This window comes from Caretta caretta, chromosome 4 (assembly GCF_965140235.1).
Source record: "Caretta caretta isolate rCarCar2 chromosome 4, rCarCar1.hap1, whole genome shotgun sequence".
NCBI classification, from domain to species: domain Eukaryota; kingdom Metazoa; phylum Chordata; order Testudines; family Cheloniidae; genus Caretta; species Caretta caretta.
The window spans coordinates 100050787-100070279 of record NC_134209.1 but is presented as its reverse complement, the minus strand read 5'-3'; the positions used below and the strand labels follow the sequence as shown (position 1 = coordinate 100070279).

Below are 19493 nucleotides of genomic sequence, written 5' to 3'. Positions count from 1 at the left end.
TAGCTGACTATACATAAAGTGCAGATAAATACACAACATAAAACAAACTGTAAATAGAAGAAAATATTTCTTCTGTAATCTTTTTATTATAATAATCATAGGTGTTACTTGTAACAGCAACAGGTAAAAGAAATCAGGTGAGTATGACACTTACAACTTAAGTGTCCCTTTAACAGTCCTCACAGAAGGACCTTTAACTGCCGCTGTGAGAGGTTTATTGGAGTTTCCATTTATTTGCTCCCCTTTTTTGTTCCCTATATTTAAAGGCAAGAATTGAGCTCTCTGCACAGTTTGCTCACAAATGCACAGGCAATGGCTCTGCTGTACAGAACCGACACAAGCCGCGCCTGTGCTTGCCGCCCTACAGGATGCGTCATTATTTGAGCTTGTTTCCTGTTCAGCGTTTTTTGTTTTTAAGTGCCTTGGTACAAGGAAGCCTGGGGAAGAGCAGAGGGCGAAGAGGGGCAGCTGGGCGGGGGTTCAGGGGCGTCGGGGAGGGAAGACAGACAGTATAACGCCACCAAGGCTGAGGGCACACAGGGCCACATGCGTACAGCGGACAACGGGGGGATTCCGGGCTCTCCTCGCGCCTCCCAGTGGGGCGGGGAAGCTGCCCGGACCTCCCCCGCAGCTCCGAGGTGTCCGGCCGCGCCTCCCTTTCCCCACAGCAAGAGCCCGGCTCCGCGGGGCGGGAGTGCTGGTGCTCAGACCCGCCTGGCTCCGGGGACTTGGGCTGCGGCTGGAGGGGCCGGCTCCGTGCGTGCCCGTGCGCAGGGAGGCTCCCGGGCCATGCCGGCCGCGCTCAGCGCCCTCTGGCTGCTGCTGGCCGCCGCCTTCCTCGCCGCGCTGCTGCTGGAGCTGCTGCAGGCCCCACGCGGGGGGCCCCGACCCGGCCTCTTCCAGGACCTGCTCCGCTACGGGAAGACCAAGAGCGGCTGCGGGCAGCGCCCAGCCTGGCTGCGGCTTCTGGATGTGCCCAAGAGGTGAAGGGAGGTTACCTCAGTCCGGCCGGGGGGGCGCCGGGTCTGCTAGCCCGTCCCCAGCACAGGGACAGCTGCCTGCCCGAGCCCGCCTGCCCTAGCAGGGGCTCTGTCCCCTTCCGCCTCGGGCGGCGTGGCTCGGCTGGGGAGCCCCACGCGTGCCCTGCAGCCCTTAGCCCTGGGAGTGGGGTGCGCTTGTGCAACAAACCCCCCTTCTTCAGCCGTGTAAAGGGCTGCAGGCGTGGGGCCTTGGAAAGTCGTGAGATTGGTTTGAAAATCTTAAGGGTTTTTTATATTTGTGTTGCTTTGATTAATGTTGAGTTATGTTTTTTTTTTTTTTGTGGCTATCTAGTGGCTTCTGGGCTTTGAGATACACTCCTAACATTTTCCAGCTTTTCTCTGTAATCATGAGAGCTGGAAACATAGGTGGTGGTGGTGATGGTTGTTTTAAGGAAAACTGAAGTTACCATGTAATCTCATGACTCCAGAAGCTGGAGCTTTAAGAACCTACTAGATATTGTGAGTCACCCCTCAAAATCTGGAGAGCTAGCATCATTGATTTTAAGGTCTTAGAATGAAAGATACTAAGATGGCAGGTATAGAGGAGACTGAACTGTTTGTTCAGTGCAAAAGCATATAATGGGCATCAGCAGGGCAAGCTGCCCTACCAGTGTGTCCTGACGTCTATCTGGAGAGGTGTATAGCCTTTTAGGGTTTGTTCTTGTATCCACAGTTCCCCTTAGTTACAGCACCATTAGACTATGGATGCTGTAATGTTGCCAAGGCTCAGCTGTTTTCATCACAAGGTATGTCTGCACTGCAGTAAAACACCCATGGCTGGTCTGGGTCAGCTGACATGGGCTCACAGGGCTTGGGCTGCAAGGCTATAGCACTGCAATGTAAACATTCAGGCTCTGAGACTGCACAATGGGTGAGGGTCCCAAAGCCTGGGCTTATGTCTGAATGTCTACGCTGCAATTTTATAGCCGCACAGTCCAAAGCCTGCTAGTCCGAGTCAGCTGACACGAGCTAGAAGCGGAGGTTTTATTGCAGTGTAGATATACCCATATTGTCTAATTCTGGATGACATGATAGAATCATAGAACACTAGCGTTGGAAGAGACCTCAGGAGGTCATCCAGTCCAACCCCCTGCTCAAAGCAGGACCAATGCCAACTAAATCATCCCAGTCAGATTCCACCACCTCCCTAGGTAACCCATTCCAGTGCTTCACCACCGTTCTAGTGAAATAGTGTTTCCTAATATCCAACCTAGACCTCCCCCACTGCAACTTGAAACCATTACTCCTTGTTCTGTCATCTGCCACAACTGAGAACAGCTGAGCTCCATCCTTTTTAGAAACCCCCTTCAGGTAGTTGAAGGCTGCTATCAAATCCCCACTCATTCTTCTCCATACTCCCTCGGCCTCTCCTCATAAGTCATGTGCCCCAGCCCCCTAATCATTTTCGTTGCTCTCTGCTGGACTCTCTCCAATTTGTCCACATCCTTTCTGTAATGTCCACATCCTTTCTGTAGTGAGGGGCCCAAAACTGGACACAATATTCCATATATGGCATCACCAGTGCTGAATAGAGGGGAATAATCACTTCCGTCTATCTGCTGGTAATGCTCCTACTAATGCAGCCCAATATGCCATTAGCCTTCTTAGCAAAAAGGGCACACTGCTGACTCATATCCAGCTTCTCATCCACTATAATCCCCAGGTCCTTTTCTGAAGAACTGTCGCTTAGCCAGTCGGTCCCCAGCCTGTAGCAGTGCATCGGATTCTTCCGTCCTAAGTGCAGAACTCTGCACATGACCTTGTTGAACCTTGTCAGATTTCTTTTGGCCCAATCATCCAATTTGTCTAGGTCACTCTGGACTCTATCCCTATCGTCAAGCATATCCACCTTTCCCTCCATCTTAGTGTCATCTGTGAACTTGCTGAGGGTGCAATCCATCCTAACATCCAGATCATTAATGAAGATGTTGAACAAAACCGGCCCCAAGACCGACCCCTGGGGCACTCCGCTTGATACCAGCTGCCAACTATATGACAAGCCGTTGATCACTACTCGTTGAGCTGACAATCTAGCCAGCTTTCTATCCATCTTCTAGTCCATTCATCCAGTCCATACTTTTTTACCTTGCTGGCAAGAATACTGTGGGAGACTGTATCAAAAACTTCGCTAAAGTCAGGATATATCATGTGCACTGCTTTCCCCGTATCCACAGAGCCAGTTATCTCATCATAGCAGGCAATCAGGTTGGTAAGGCATGACTTGCCTTTGGTGAATCCATGTTGACTGTTCCTGATCACCTTCCTCTCCTCCAAGTGCTTCAAAATGGTTTCCTTGAGGACCTGCTCCATGATTTTTCTAGGGATTGAGGTGAGGCTGTAGTTCCCTGGGTTCTTCCTCTTCCGTTTTTTAAAAATGGGCACTATATTTGCCTTTTTCCAATCATCTGGGACCTCTCCCGATAATGGCCAGTGGCTCTGCAGTCAAATCAGCCAACTCTCTCAGCACCCTCAAATGCGTTAGATCCGGACCCATGGACTTGTGCATGTCCAGTTTTTCTAAATAGTCCTTAACCTGTTCTTTCACCACTGAGGGCTGCTTTCCTCCTCCCCATACTGTGCTGCCCAGGACAGCAGTATGGGAGCTGACCTTGTCTGAAGACCGAGGCAAAAAAACCATTGAGTACTTCAGCTTTTTCCACATCATCTGTCACTAGGTTGCCTCCCCCATTCATTAAGGGTCCTACACTTTCCCTGCCCCTTTTCTTGTTGCTAACATACCTGTAGAAACCCTTCTTTTTACCCTTCACATACCTTGCTAGCTGCAACTCCAGTTGTGTTTTTGCCTTCCTGATTACACCCCTGCATGCTCGAGCAATATTTTTATACTCTTCCCTAGTCATCTGTCCAAGTTTCCTGTAAGCTTCCTTTTTGTGTTTAAGCTTACTGAAGATTTCACTGTTAAGCCAAGCTGGTTGCCTGCCATATTTGCTATTCTTTCTGCACATCGAGATGGTTTGATCCTGTGCCCTCCATAAGGTTTCTTTAAAATACAGGCAGCTCTCCTGGACTCCTTTCCTTCTCATATTAGCCTCCCAGGGGATCCTGCCCATCAGTCCCTAACAGAGTCAGAGTCTGCTTTTCTGAAGTCCAGGGTCCGTATTTTGCTACTCTCCTTTCTTTCTTTTGTGAGGATACTGAACTCAACCATCTCATGGTCACTGCTGCTTAGGTTGCCACCCACTTCTACTTCCCATACCAATTCTTCCCTGTTTGTAAGCAGTAGGTCAAGAGGAGAACGGCCCCTAGTTGGTGCAATACTGGAGGAACCAGGAAGTTGTCCCCAACACTCTCCAAAAACTTCCTGGATTTTCTGTGCATTGCTGTATTGCTCTCCCAGCAGATATGGGGGACTTCAATCACCCTGTCTAGAACCAGGGCCTGTGTTCCGGAAACTTCAGTTAATTGTCTGAAGAAAGCCTTGTCTACCTCATCTTCCTGGTCCGGTGGTCTATAGCGCACTCCCACCATGACATCACCCTTGTTGCTCTCACTTCTAAACTTAATCCATAGACTCTCAACAGGCTCTTCTCCAGTTTCATACGGAGCTCTGAGCAATCATACTGCTCTCTTATATACAGTGCAACTCTTCCACCTTTCCTTCCCTGCCTGTCCTTCCTCAACAGTTTATACCCATCCATGACAGTGCTCCAGTCATGTGAGCTACCCCACCAAGTCTCTGTTATTCCAGTCATATCATAGTTCTTTGACTGTGCCAGGACTTCCAATTTTTCCTGCTTGTTTCCCAGGCTTCTTACGTTTGTGTACATTCACACTGAGAAAGCAAAGCAATTGGCTAGTTCTCTTAGGTGCATCAGGAGGCCTCCTATGTTGCACCCTCCTCCTTGTGTTTCCTCCCGGTATCCCACTTACCTCTGGGCTTAGGTCACTGTACCCCGGGCAAGCCTGCCTGCTAAGATACTCGTCCCTCTCTCTGTTAGGTGGATCCCCTCTCTTCCTAGCAATCCTTCTTCCCGGAACAACATCCCATGGTCGAAGAATCCAAAGCCCTCTCTCTGACACCACCTGCATAACCATGCATTTACCTCCACAATTCGACAGTCCCTACCTGGGCCTTTTGTTTCAGCAGGGAGGATGGGCGAGAACACGACTTGCACCTCAAACTTCTTCCCACAGCCACATACTTTGCAGTGACCCGCTCAAGGTCATTCCTGGCAGTATCACTGGCGCCCTCGTGGAGATGTAGGAAGGGGTAGTGGTCCGAGGGCTTGATCAGTCTCAGCAGACACTCCGTCACATCCTGAATTCTAGCTGTAGGCAAGCAGCACACTTCTCAAGTCTCTTGGTCTGGTCGGCAGATGGATGACTCCATCCCCCTCTAGGATGGAGTCCCTGACCACAACCACTTGTCTCCTTCTCTTGGGAGTAGTGGTCGTGGAACCGCCATCCCCTAGGACAATGCATCCCATGCCTTCTGGTCGATGGGATCTCCTTAGGGATACCTTCCCTCAGATGTGTCTACCAAATCATTCTCCGCAGTAGTACCTGTGCAGAGAGTCTGAAAATGGTGTCTGACCTCTATCTGCATAGGGGGCATATAGGTTCTCCCTCATGTTATACTGATAAGAAGCACACGGGATCTTTATAGGGGAGAAGGCTGCACGGCACGTTTATTGAGAATACGACTGTTAGCATATGCTTTTCAAGCTCTCTTACACTCACCATGTGCACACAGTTCTGCCAGTCAATGTTTATAATTACCGATCCAGAGTCTGGATCAATCTGGTGGCCAGCCAGATTGGTCGCAGAGGGGAGCAGGGCTCTGTCGGTCGAGATCTGATGCTCCTGGAGCATGGCAAGATGAATCCAATGTCCCATGGCCAAACACCCTGTTCTTATAGTCTTTTGCTCTGTTGAAGTCTATGGATTTTGCTGTGTCAGTTTGTGACCGGTTACTTCTTAATTGGTGCATCTTTTGATGTAAACATTCCAATACACCTCCGAGAGGGTCATCCTGTCCTGGTTCTAATTTAATCAATTATCCTGTCTTTAGGGGTGCCAGCCTTCACCACAGGGTCGTCAATCTGCCCTTCCTTCATTATGGATGCCCATTGATGGTTCTTTGGTGTCATTAAGTCTCTTCACTCCTTCATTGACCATCTGGCTATAACAATGGCCTTCACACTTTCTTTTCCTGTTGCATGCATTCCTCATTCACATACACAATCTTTTACAGAGACCTTTGAGAGTACAAATAGTGTCAGTTTATATTGAGCAAAAAACATTATAAATTAAGCCTTCCTCTAATCTCCTTAACATAGACACAATACAAGATCCTGTCTCTTACTTACTAAACCTTAAAACAAAGAAATGTATATTTAACTAGAGTGCCTAATTTGTAATACATATAGGAAACCATAGTAGACATTATAACTTACCCTAAAACAAAAGGGTGACCATAATCAGTCATAAGATTTGTTCTGGTCTGTGCCTGCCTTAACATCAGTACAGACACTGGCAGTCTGTCAGATGCATTTCTACCAATGTCCCAGAAGGTCATTCCTTTCTGCTATTCAAAAAGGGTGGCTGGCAGGATGAAATCAAATCATTCATTAAGTACAATTATAAAATCCTGCTCCTACACTCATTCTTCTTCTGGAGGTCACACGCTGCCAATTTTCTTCCCTGTTCTGCATGCGCTGCCCTCTCTGATTCTTCGGCATGTTGTGCCTCGAGAACCAAACACTAACTTCTATCCAGAAAGTCTTCATTTTCTCTGATGTAATGCAAGGTTGATACTTGCATCTCTAATCCTTTAACCTTCTCTTCCAATATGGAGACCAGTTTGCACTTTGTACAGACAAAGTCACTTCTGTCCTCTGGGAGAAAGACAAACATGGCAGATCCTGTGCAGGTCACAACAGCTGATCGCTCACTATCCATGTCTTCCTTCTGAGAGTGTCCTCAGGAGTTGTATTTACTTCTCACAGAAGCCTGAAAGGCAAATACACTCTGCCTGGAAGTTCACCTCGGGAGAGTTCCCACAAACTCCCTCTATTTGCCTGTCCTCGGTTCGCAACTGCCTGCCTTTTTATAAGGCTGCTAGCTCAAGGCAGTTGGCCTGGCTCAAAGCCTTCCCTCCGATCAGCCACTCAAGGCCCACCTGGAACAAAGCACTCCCAATTCACACTTTTCAAACAAACACAGACACCATCAAACAGTCCCTGCAACTAGCTCCAGTCAAACAAATGGTCACAGCACACGGACACTTGGATATTCACCCCACCAGCTCACAACACAGGCCCCCTAATGCAGCACTCACCTTAGCTCCTCCCGAACGGTTCCCAGGCAAACTCCCTCTGTTTGCCTGATGATAAAAAGGTCTGAGCCCTGGCTAGGCTACAGCTTACTCTGGTGGAGATACACCAGTTGCAGTTTCAGGGCCAAAAAACAGACAAAGTAATTTAGTCTCTTTACCCATTAAGATCACGGCCTTTGTGATGGTGAGTTTTTTGTTTTATACCAGACGAACAGGACTGAGGGCAAAGCTCATCTTGTACATGCTATTTTACTGCATTTGGATAGTAACAACAATTGGTTGCCATGGAGTATTTAACTAGCTAAATACGTCTGTAAAGAAACACCTGCATATGTATTTGCATGATAGAAAATAACAGTGCCACAGGGTACTGCCTTTAATAGATGTCCTTTCAAGTATGTATCAATTTTCTTATCTAAAGGTTTCATGCTGCAACCCATAGAATCCTAGAAATGTAGGACTGGAAGGGATCTCAGTAGGTCATCTCATCCAGTCCCCTGAACTGAGGCAGAACTACTAGTAAGTATTATGTACGACATCCCTGATAGGTGTCTGTCTAACCTGTTCTTAAAAACCTCCAGTGACAGAGATTCCACAACCTCCCTAATTAATCTTTTCCAGTGCTTAACTACTTGTAGAAACTTTTTCTAACGTCTAACTTAAATCTCCCTTGTTGCAATTTAAACCCATTACTTTTTGTCCTCACTGAATAAGGGGAGCAGTTTATCACCCTCCTCTTTCTAACAGTCTTTTACGTACTTGGAAGACTGTTATCATGTCCTGCCTCAGTCTCCTCTTCTCCAGACTAGACAAACCCAGTTTTGTTTTTGTTTTGTTTTCAATCTTTCCTCATAGGTCTTGTTTTCTAGACCTTTAATCATTTTTGTTGTTCTCCTCTGGACTTTCTCCAGTTTGTCCACATCTTTCCCAAAGTGTTGTGCCCAGAATGGGAAACAGTACTTCAGCTGAGGCCTTATCAGTGCTGAGTGGAAGGAATTACGTCTCACGTCTTGCTTACAGCACTCTGCTAATACATCTGTGATGGGGGACGCTCACTTCCTGAGCGCCACCTGCTGCTGCATACAGGACTGCAGTCTCTTTCCTGCTCCTGGCACCTCCTGTAGGTTGTTGACCTTGCGTGGCGGGTCTTCAGTGCCTCGGCCCTTTGGCTGGGTCACACAATCAAAATCAAACCCTTCAAGGTAGCAAAAGTCCAACAAAACTGTCCATCTTTCCTCAACAGGGTCTTCAGCCCCGGCTGTGGGCCATTTAAATTCAGCCCTTCACTCAGGCTTCCAAAGAGCTTTGCCCTCTTCTCAGAGTTTATAGCACTTCGCTGGTGGTCAGTGGGGAAACGCGGGCCCACCCACTACTCTGGGTTCGAACCCAGTGACCCTATAAACAGCCACATACCACTCACTTAAGTCAGTTGCTGCTACTTCCCTGGGCCTCTTCCCACCTGGCCCTTTGTCTTTGTCTCTTACCTCACAGTTAAAGTTCTCAGGTCAGAGTCGGCCCTAGACCAAATGGCACACCTGGTGAGGAGTGTCTTCGGTGCCCCCCCCCCACATTTGTTAAACTTATGAATACCTTATTTTTTATTGCATTTGTAGCCTGTTTCATGACTTGGATGTATGATTTGCATACGTGATTTATCCCTGTCATATAAGATGATAAATTTGCACACTAGATTCTGTAAATCTGTATTTATGCATGCCATATATAAGCAAATAAAAATTAATTTCCTCTAAGCTTATAGAAACTTTTTAATTTTAAGAATTGAAGTGTACTTACGTCAAGAAATTGAACTGTACACCAACGTTGGGTGGACCAGTATTAAATAGTGTTGCAGTAGGTGACAGCCTTAGAGTGTTAACCCTAGTCCTTTAGGGTTCAAAAGGTTGCTTTTCTTGCCTTTGCCCTCGCAAACTGAAGCACAGCGTCGGAGACATCCAAACACTGACCAATGGCATTTTCAAGCGATAAAATAGCAAGCAATGCCAGTCTCTGGCCAACCATTGTCGATCAAAGATATGTTTTAATGAGCCTGAGCTTCGAAAAGTTGCACTCACCACTTTCGACTGTGACCGGCAGCGTGAATCCTCAAAGCCTCAGATCCTACCCCATTTATCCTGATGTTCACCGTATTAGTCATCTGATCACTGCTAACCTTTTTGGTGAAAACTGAAACAAAAAAGGCATTTAACACTTTGGCCATTGCTGTATTTTCTGTTATTAAGGTAGTAATATCCATCATAGTAGTATGTGAGTATCTTCCATGTAAAATCAGTAGCATCCTCATGGATTTAATGGCATCTCTGGCACTTCTTCCTTTTTGGGGTCAAAACTCTGCTTGGGTTAGGGTTTTTTTGGGAGGGAGGGGAATTAGAAGGGTTTAAAAATAAAGGGCTGTTGGAATTGCAAGCAAAGCTTTCCCAAAGATGAAGGCCTTGCAATGTTTCCTAAAGATGGTCAGACTCTGAATTCACCTGATATCAAAGTGCCAGAGTGGGGAATCTGCCTTGACAAGACCCATCTATATGCCGTGCCCTGCTCTGAATCCTGATTGTGAGGCATCCAGAATGTTGGCTAATGTAACATGTTGGAGCTTGATGGTTGCTATTTTCTCACTTGTTTTGCCCAGGAACAGAGGGTTAGAGATGGGACAGTAGTTGGAATCAACTTCAGAATCAAGTACTGGCTTCTTGAGGATTAGGTAAACTGTAAAATTTTTAGGTGTGTTTCTCTGAAGGTGGCCTTGACTATTTCCATTGGCCATGGTCATAGTTATTCTTCATTGGCTTCTACCAACCACGAATGACATGGATCCATTTAATAGGTTGTACCTGTAATATTTTTCAGGGCTTCTTGAACTTCGGCATATGTGAGGAGGCCCAAACTTTGCCAGGGGTGCTAGGGCAGATAATAGTTGGGTGAGGGGGGGAATTTTCCTTTCCAGTTAATCCCTCTGTATTCAGTTGCTCAGTGACGTATGCTGACAGCTCTTTACAATGGCTGATGCTTGGGTTTGGTGTCTGGGCTGTGAAAACTGGGTTGATTAGCTGGTTTGCTGTGTGAAATGTCTATGCTGGCTGTGATTCTGCCATACTGATTTGTGGAGTAAAAGGCTCATTTTGTCTCCTTTATTGCAGTGGCATAGTCCTGTAAATGTATGTTTGTGCTGCTGGCAGAGAGATTTAGAATGTTTTTTGGACTACTGATGTCCTGACTTTGCCTCTGCATGTTATCTGCTGTAGTTCACCTGTGAACCGTGGTGATCTTCTTATTTGGTGTGAGTGAGGGCGAGTGCACAGTTCACGGCCAAGGCATCAACTCTTTTAAGTAGCCTTAGTAGTAGCTGCACTCCACTCTTTACATTACAAAGATGGATGTTTTTGAACCAGTACACCTGGCCAATTTTTAAAAATATTAGCAGTTGATAGATATGTCTGGTCTATTAAATTGTGTACATAGAGATTTCACCCAATTTAATAAAATCACTAAAAAGGATACAGGTGTTGTAATGATGCTCACTCTGTAATACGGTAACACTTTGTTCAGTAGAAAGTTCTGATGACTATATTCCCATATAAATGAAAGCTAACTATTGTACTGATTGTTTCTGATATTTGTAAACTTGTTAAAAACTTTCTAAACAAATAGTTTAAAATACATATGCACCTGCACACACGTATGTATGTGTTTTGGACTATTATTTATGGGAATATAGTCATAACACTGAACCAACCAACCAACCAGCTATTAAAATAACTCTAGTAAAAAACCCTTGGGAGGGGTTTAGAGAGGAGAGGGAAGAGTATGTCCATTTAGCTACCTCTTCAGCCTCTGTTCCATCCCTCTTCCCGCACAAACTTTCCACTTCGGGGGGCCTCCCCAAGAGTCTAAGCTGCCCGTATCAAACAAGACTTGAGTTTGACTTGAATATGGGCTAAGTGGAGACCTGGTTTGCATAAAAACTCATAGCAGTTTGAGTTCTGTTTGTCTCTAAGCCCACTTTACTATAACAAACCCTACTGTTTCAGAGTAGCAGCCGTGTTAGTCTGTATGAGACTGGAGTACAAAGAGTGTTTTCAGATAAATTAAATCTGTACCTGCTTGGTCTGCCCGCTGTAAGCGGGCAAATGGTTTCTGTGTGCACAATGAAGCTCTTCATCTGTGTGAGTGACCTGCTATATTTGAGAGAGAATGTTGTGGAATGCTGATCAGAGGCCGATACCCTGCTCCTAAATGATTGTCAGCACTGGATACAAGCCCAATACTCTTGTGGAGCACTCTTGTCTATCCAGAGAAATTTAAAGTTGCCAGCTGAGATATGTCAACACTGTAGGACATTCCCATTTTAACTGATTAGGAGAATTTGATCATGTTACCCTTAAAGTCAAATTTATTAAGCCCCTGGAAAGTTCTCAGTGTGATACACATCTTTGTTTACCATTGTGGAATATCCAACTCCTCTGCATTCTATCTCCCATATGATTTGAAAAATAAAAAATCAACCTCAAATGCCAGGTCAGTTTGCCATATTCTGAAGCTAAATACAGTCTTATTTGATTACACAGTCAAAATCATCCAAGGAAGTCCTGCGGTCAGGAAACTTTGGGCATTCCCATCCTGAATGTTTATCTATTGGCAGATATCGCCAGATGTCCTGATTTTATTCATAGACTTTGAGCAGAAGAAGCCATGAGATTATCTAGAATTACCTCCTGTATTTCACAGGTTATTAAATTTAATCCAGTTACCCCTTTATTGAGCCAAATAACTTGTGTTTATCTAAAGCAAACACTCCAGAAAGGCATCCAGTCTTGCCTTAAAGATATCAAGAGAGATGAATAATCCCTAGGTCTGCAAGACAATTTAAAGACTCCTGGATTTGTGTGGTGACAAAATATCACACAGTCCAGCTGTGTAATGGTGTCTGGGTGATTCTGTACAAAAGATAAATGCAGAGCAGTAGTAATTTCTCCATGGTCTGTTCAGAAGAGGTGAAGAAAATGAAAATGCTGTTCGAGGCAACAGCACGGAAATGCCCAGAAAAGAATTCCAGGCAGGATGGCTGGGGTATTAAAACATGACATTGTCATACTTTTAACTGAAGCATTTTATATTTTCAAAATTTCATTTTACATTCATGTATTGCTGTGTGGTTTGTATTATATTTAATTATTTAAAGCCTTGAGTCTCACACTTGTTTTGTGTGGTCTCCACTCACTCTTCTAGTTTTCCAGTGCATCCACTTGAAGGTTCTAAAAACATGGAAAAAGATACAGTGAGTGGGAGGTTTAGTATTCTGAGCATCATATAACTAGGAAAGACTGTTGGAATGAGGCTATGGTAGACATCTGGTAGTTCCATAAAAGGCCCCATCATCTCTTATTGTGGGAGGTTAGGCCAAATGAAAACGGGCCGTTCTCCTTAGACCTGGTCACTGAATTCCAACACTGAAAAAAGGAGTGATAAGAAAAAAATGATTGAAAAATCCAGAAAGTTAATACTGCTGCTTCTTTCTTCCACAGGTGGTTTTCTCACTTCTATATTCTTTCTGTGGTCTGGAATGGCTTGTTGCTCCTATTGCTTATTCAAGCTTTGTTCCTAGCAAGACCTTTCCCGATATGGCTTCGGGATTTGCTCAGTGCTCTTGGTGGAGCTTCGCAGAACCAGGATGTGGGCAAGTACTCCACATGTTATGGACAGATGCACAGATGTTGTAACACAGAACTGCTATACTCTCCTGACCTCCCTTTGAGAATACATCAGCTACTCATCCCTAATTTATTAATTTATACTAGGGCAGTCAATTAATCACAGTTAACTCATGTGATTAACTCAAAAAAATTAATCACGATTAAAAAAAAATCTTGATTATTTGGAGTTTTAATAACACTGTTAATAGATCTGAAAGAAGCAAATTTGATCTCACATTAGATTGGTAAGGAAATATTTTATTTGAAAAATTCTAGATTGGGGTGTAATTATGTAAAGGTTTTATAGATTTGGGAGGACTGTAAACATAGAATCCCATGATACCCACACGTTAATCTTTGCAGGACCACCGTAAAAAGTACAGGTCGGGAAACTAAGGCACAGAGAGGGTCAGTGGCCTTGTTCAAGGCTTTAACCATTATTCAACACTCCTTTTCTAGAAGTAATCCTTCCTTTATTTAGACAGAAGAAATTAATGGAAAGGATGTTCCAGAATAATCGCTTGGTTTAATTGATTTAAAAGTGAACAGCAAAGAAAAACTATTTTTGCCCTGTAAAATTATTTTTAGGATATATAAAAAGTATTTCATAAATTTTAAAAATATATTCCTTTGTTTTTTTTCATACTGTAAATATCTGGCCTTTCTTTTATTTTACCCTAGCAAGAAAAATGGAGGACCTGTGCAGCTCTCCCTTCCCCCAACTGAGCAGGAAGGGGATGCTGATTCTTAGTCTTAATTTAAAAAAAGGGTCTATCTTAATACATCATCAAAATGTAATAAAAGCAACAACAAAAAAAAGGTGTTTTGCTTTACAATTCACCTTTAGCATATTCAGTCAACTGAAAAAAACCCAAACTTCTGCCTAAAAATTGTTACAGGTAACACTTGAAATGACTCAGTAAATCTTGTAAACGCTCAGAAGTCATAGCCAAAACTTAGAAAAACCAAATTCCAGTTTTATTGTATGTTTTCACATTTTGGATAATCTGAGGTTTTTCTGTGCAACTGAAAGAAATTAAAAATCTCTCTCAAAAGTTTGTTTACATCATGCATTTGATTAATTCATGATATTATGCACGATACATCATGTGTAGTCAGTTTCACTATAGTCTTTTCTATTTGTGTGGTTCTTTCAGACACTAACAGAGGAAAAGAGGAGCACTTTTTAAAAAAAAATAGGGAAATTGACTGGGGAATTTGGAGGTAGTTTTTACACTCGCCCTCACTTTTAACTCATTTTTAAAAAATTTTTTTCCATCCTTCAAGTTGTCAGTGTTCCTTTAGAAACACTAATAGTAAGACAGACGCTAAATGTGCTCATCGTCATAATGTGCGGGTAACATATACGCAAATTAAAAAGCATCCTTTCTGTCCAAAAGGACTTACTCTCCATCTTTCAAGGCAGTCATCTTCAAAATGCACACACTGATTTTTTTCTCTCTCATTCCTGCTGCTCAGGTTCCATAGCTGATGTCCTTTTAAGTAGTTTTAAAATGAATGCAAATTAAATTATAGTGAAAACTGGTTTCCAGAGGGAATTTGGAGCTCAGTTTGTGAAGAGGAAGAGTTTGAGATTGTCACTTCTGTTTGACTTGTAGGTGACAAACACCTGTCTGCTCTCTTGGTTCTCATGCTCCTCTGGCTACACAGCTTTCGAAGGCTCATAGAGTGCCTCTGCATCAGTGTCTTCTCCAGTGGTTTCCTTCATATCGTACAATACTGCTTTGGGCTTGGGTACTATATTGTTGTTGGCTTAACTGTGCTGTGTCAAGTGCCGGCTAATGTCAGCAATGGTGAGTGTCTCTTTAGTGCTAACCATACTTGCGGCTTCTTTTTAATTTGTTTCTAGTATCACAAGATGGTTTGGTGAGGGTGGGAGTGGGGGAAAGGGTGAACGAGAGATTAGTAGTATGCCTAATCTTTTCACCTTCTAAAGTTCTATCTACAGGGTGTTTTTGTGTGCAGGTGTATGTGAAAGAAGAGGTATTTGATGAGATCTATAAAAGTATTTACTGCAGTTACTTAAAGTCAGACTTATTAACCAGCACATGACATCACATGCATGGCCGTAGTATGTGTCCTAGTTCTGCTCTACATGCGGTTTCTCCTTATAGCTCAGTACCGTTGTTTGCTGTATGCCACCATGTCCCTTAGACTCCCAGGCCCAACACATCATATCTTTGTCAATGAGCTGCTTCCACTTTATGAAGGAACCTCCAGTCCAGCAGAGGTCAGGATCTCTCTGGTTACACAGCTATTATAGTCTGAAGTTTCTCTTTGCTGTGGACCCTCCTTTAAATATGAGTCTGCCAGCACCTTTGCCTGTTTACTTAGTTCTTGGCCTCCAGTCACATGTCTAGTATCAGTCTCCTTTCTCTTTGCTACTTGGGCCAATTAAGTATCCAAAGAGCTCTAAAGGATTCATGAATAATGTGACCTGTTTCTGCCAACATGTTGCACTAAGTCCTACAGTTGAGCTGTTGTTTGCTCTGCTGCATAGGTACATGATGAACCAGAATGCCCCTGGTGTGCATTTCACATGACTAATTTTTCTTATGTGGTCAGCACTAGATATAGAATTTAAGTCATTTCATGCTATCTTAGAGGTAGCTTTTGTCCTCCACGCTGATTTTACAGCCCTCTTAGAATGACTTTGGTGCAAACAAAGCCTTTTCTAGGTGGCACTGTCTGGGTGCATTTTCTACCTTTCTGATCATGGCATTCCACAGAGATGGTGCCTTGGCATAAGCACTGGGGTCCATCCATAGTGCAAAATTCCTGCAAATCAATCATCTGTTCTCACCATTTTTTTTTTTAATTGCTAGTGTAGATAAGGCAACACAATTCTGTCATGATATCTTGACCTCAGCTATGGCACAGTCTTCTAACATGGTGATAAAAATACACTTTTACAAACACTGTCACAGTCCAAAACATGTTAGAATATGGAGGCCTGAACCAAATGGTAACCCTTTCTGCTTGTAGCATGCACCCTCCCTTATTCCTACAGCTACTGATTAAAAAGAAAACTGACTAATTTATAATTTGCAGTAGCAGGCAGTTAAGAATAAAGGCCTGCAGCAATTCATAACTAGGGTGTGGTTCACTGTCTGCACAAGTTGTGTTTAAAAGTTCCCTTCACCATTATTCAAGAAGTGGGGCATACACTGGGAAAAGCTGCAACATTATTTATATATATATATAAAAGCTGAATTTTTTTGAGATGGTGTTGGTGAGGGTTTAATGCAGACTTTTTTTTCCTAATCTTGTATTAATAGGCATACTATTTTCATTTTTAATTCAGGGAAAAACCTCTTTATGCAAATCTGCTGGTACCACGCCCTAGGAATTATTATGTACATTTGGGCCTCAGTTCACCAACATAGATGCCATGTGATTCTAGCTAATCTTAGAAAAAGTAAATCAGGTGAGATATTTCACTTCTTGGAGCTGTTTGTAATAACTTTTCCATTAAAAATTGTGTGTCACAATGAATCTCTGTTGAGCCCAACCCCTTAGAACACTGGTATTTTCCAAAAACTCAGTGAAATGAATGCTGATGTGAATATGTATCTCTGTAGATCACTTTCCAAGGGGTTAACTTAGTCTATCTGGAAGAGACTTGAGCAGGTGATATGTAGTTGTTCACAATATGCAAGGTTTAAAAAGAAGGTTCACACTTGTATCATCCTGAATAGAAATATGTCTAAAATGTGTTAGGAACACTTATTACCACTTAATTTGGTTTCAGAGTGGTAGCTGTGTTAGTCTGTATCAGCAAAAAGAAAAGGAGTACTTGTGGCACCTTAGAGACTAACAGATTTATTTGAGCATAAGCTTTTGTGGGCTAAAACCCACTTCATCGGATGCATTCAGTGGAAAATACAGTAGGAAGATATATATATATATATATATATATACACACACACAGAGAACATGAAAAAATGGGTGTTGCCATACACACTATAATGAGAGTGATCAATTAAGGTGGGCTATTATCAGCAGGAGAAAAAAACCTTTTGTAGTGATGATCAGGATGGCCCTGTTGACAAGGTGAAACTAAAGGGAGGGGGGAAATAAACATGGGGAAATAGTTTTATTTTGTGTAATGACCCATCCACTCCCAGTCTTTATTCAAGCCTAATTTAATGGTGTCCAGTTTGCAAATTAATTCCAATTCAGCAGTTTCTCGTTGGAGTCTGTTTTTGAAGTTTTTATTAGGTAAGTGTTTATCATCTCTCTTTTATAAATGGAGAGGCTGATATGCAGAGGCTACAGAAGGAATTACTTTCCTGAGCTATGATTAGAAAATCTCACTCTATTCTTAGACCTTACTTCTTAAAGTAACCATAACATTACACATTGTATTGGGAATGAGTTAAGGTCACTATTTTCAAACCTGAGTGGCTAAAATTAGGCTCCTTAATCCATATGTAGGCATCTAATAAAAGTGGTGTGATTCTTTTTCAGAAGTGCTTAGCACCCACAAATCCTACTGAAGTCAGTGGGAACTGCAGGTGCTCAGCATTACTCCGTAATTATACATAAATATGGATTAAGAGTTAAAGTTTATTTTAATACATGCTCTATCAACTAACTTTTTTCTTTCTTTAAATTGCAGGAAAGGTAGTAAACTTGAGCCACAGCATTCCTTTTGGAGACTGGTTTGAGAGAGTATCTTGCCCACATTATTTTGCTGAACTCCTAATATATGTATCCATGGCCATCACATTTGGATTTCAAAACTTAACCTGGTGGCTTGTAGTGATGTATGTGCTGTTTAACCAGGCATTGGCTGCAGTTCTATGCCATGAGTTCTATGTGAACAACTTCAGCTGCTACCCAACATGTCGAAAAGCATTTATACCATTTCTTTTTTAGAACCTTTATTTTTGTTAAATATGTCTTTAATACAGCCTGTGAAATGCTGTCTAAAAGGTAACGGAAGACTGAGGTTATCAGGAGTATGTGTAATGCAACTGTCACAGAAGCTGTGGTGAAACAATACTTACTGTCTGATTCCAGCTCAAAGCTACACAGGATTTTAGTGAATACACAGATTTTATCATTAAATCAACATGAAACTTTTAAAAAGTATCTGCAGTATGTACAACCTGAACTGTACATGGTATTAAAGACCTCAGTTAAAATGCAAGAACTGCTGATGTTTAACATTTGTGTATTGGACATTCATGTCTAATATTTAAACCACTTTCATTGCTGCTATGCAGCAAGCCAAAATGTGTGCCTGTATTTTATAAGTAACCCACACGTGTATGTAGGGAAGGGAAGTTGCTCAAAGTGAGGAGAAACTATTGTATTTCAAGTTTAACTAATATTTTAAAAGAAAACTATACTCTTCCCCCACACACCCTGACCATTAAGTCTATTAAAAGAAGCTAACTGTTTAGGAAAATGGTGCATTGCCTCTAAATATTTTCCTAAAGATAATTTTGTGAGCAGTTGGTATTCTTAGAGGAGAGTGAGTATGGGATTAAATTCTATAAAACTGTGGGGAGAGGAAACTAGGATATTTCGAATATAAGGATATGGGATCCCCACTCATGACTGTTTCATTTTGCGAATATATATTTATTTGTTTCAATTCACATCTTTCAGAAATACCAAATACAAGAAAAGGTTGAGAAACCTCTTTGATGGGAAGGATGGGTATCCCACTGCCTGACTCTTCTTCTCAGAAGCTGGAATAAATCTACTTTTTAGGCAATAAAAGTCAGTGGTCCTTAAAGAATGTCAGCTTTTGCTATAGACCGTTATGTGGCAGCCTTAGAAAACTGTATAGAACTCAGATGCCTTCACCACAACGTGTATTGAGAATTGCGATAGCCCATTCTATTAAGTTTGTGCAAAACTGTAGAGTGGGAGAATTACATATGTTGGGTGATATATAGACTTCAAAAAAAAAACCAAGAGGTCACCTACCTTGTTCACTGTTGTTGCCATACGGAGAACAGAACTTAAAGTATGATGCTACTCTAAAAATGGCCATCTGGTGTTTTATATTAATTTTGTCTCAAATATTTCCACTTAAATTTGCTTAGTTTTCAGAGAAGATGATACATTTTCCAACTACCAATCCTACAAACTCATCCGGAGTTCTGACAGTCACAGCAGATTCTCTCTATCTCATCCATAAGGTTAACATTCCATCACAGGTATTTTTAGTAAAAGTTAGGGACAGGTTGTGGGTGTCCCATTAATTTTTGTTTATTGCCTGTGACCTGTCCCTGACTTTTACTAAAAATACCTGTGATGGAATGTTAACCTTATGGATGAGATAGAGAGAATCTGCTGTGACTATCTCATCCATAAGGTTAACATTCCATCACAGGTATTTTTAGTAAAAGTCAGGGACAGGTCACAGGCAATAAACAAAAATTAATGGGACACCCACAACCTGTCCCTAAC

General features: G+C 42.7%; 1 protein-coding gene across 1 annotated transcript; it reads left to right on the top strand.

Moving 5' to 3' along the window:
• Nucleotides 1–688: 688 nt before the first annotated feature.
• SRD5A3 (steroid 5 alpha-reductase 3) lies at nucleotides 689–19270 on the top strand. The gene is made up of 5 exons (XM_048848276.2): nucleotides 689–983; nucleotides 12876–13027; nucleotides 14663–14857; nucleotides 16369–16491; nucleotides 17686–19270. The coding sequence occupies exons 1-5, from the start codon at nucleotides 790–792 to the stop codon at nucleotides 17943–17945; spliced, it is 924 nt and encodes a 307-aa protein (XP_048704233.2). The 5' UTR covers nucleotides 689–789; the 3' UTR covers nucleotides 17946–19270.
• The last annotated feature ends 223 nt before the right edge of the window (nucleotides 19271–19493 follow it).

Excerpts from the sequence above, each read along its gene's own strand:
- SRD5A3 (XM_048848276.2), top strand. The coding sequence starts at position 790 with ATGCCGGCCGCGCTCAGCGCCCTCTGGCTGCTGCTGGCCGCCGCCTTC. Across the intron at positions 984-12,875 it reads CTTCTGGATGTGCCCAAGAG|GTGGTTTTCTCACTTCTATA; the intron begins GTGAAGGGAGGT and ends TTTCTTCCACAG. Across the intron at positions 14,858-16,368 it reads GCCGGCTAATGTCAGCAATG|GGAAAAACCTCTTTATGCAA; the intron begins GTGAGTGTCTCT and ends TTTTTAATTCAG.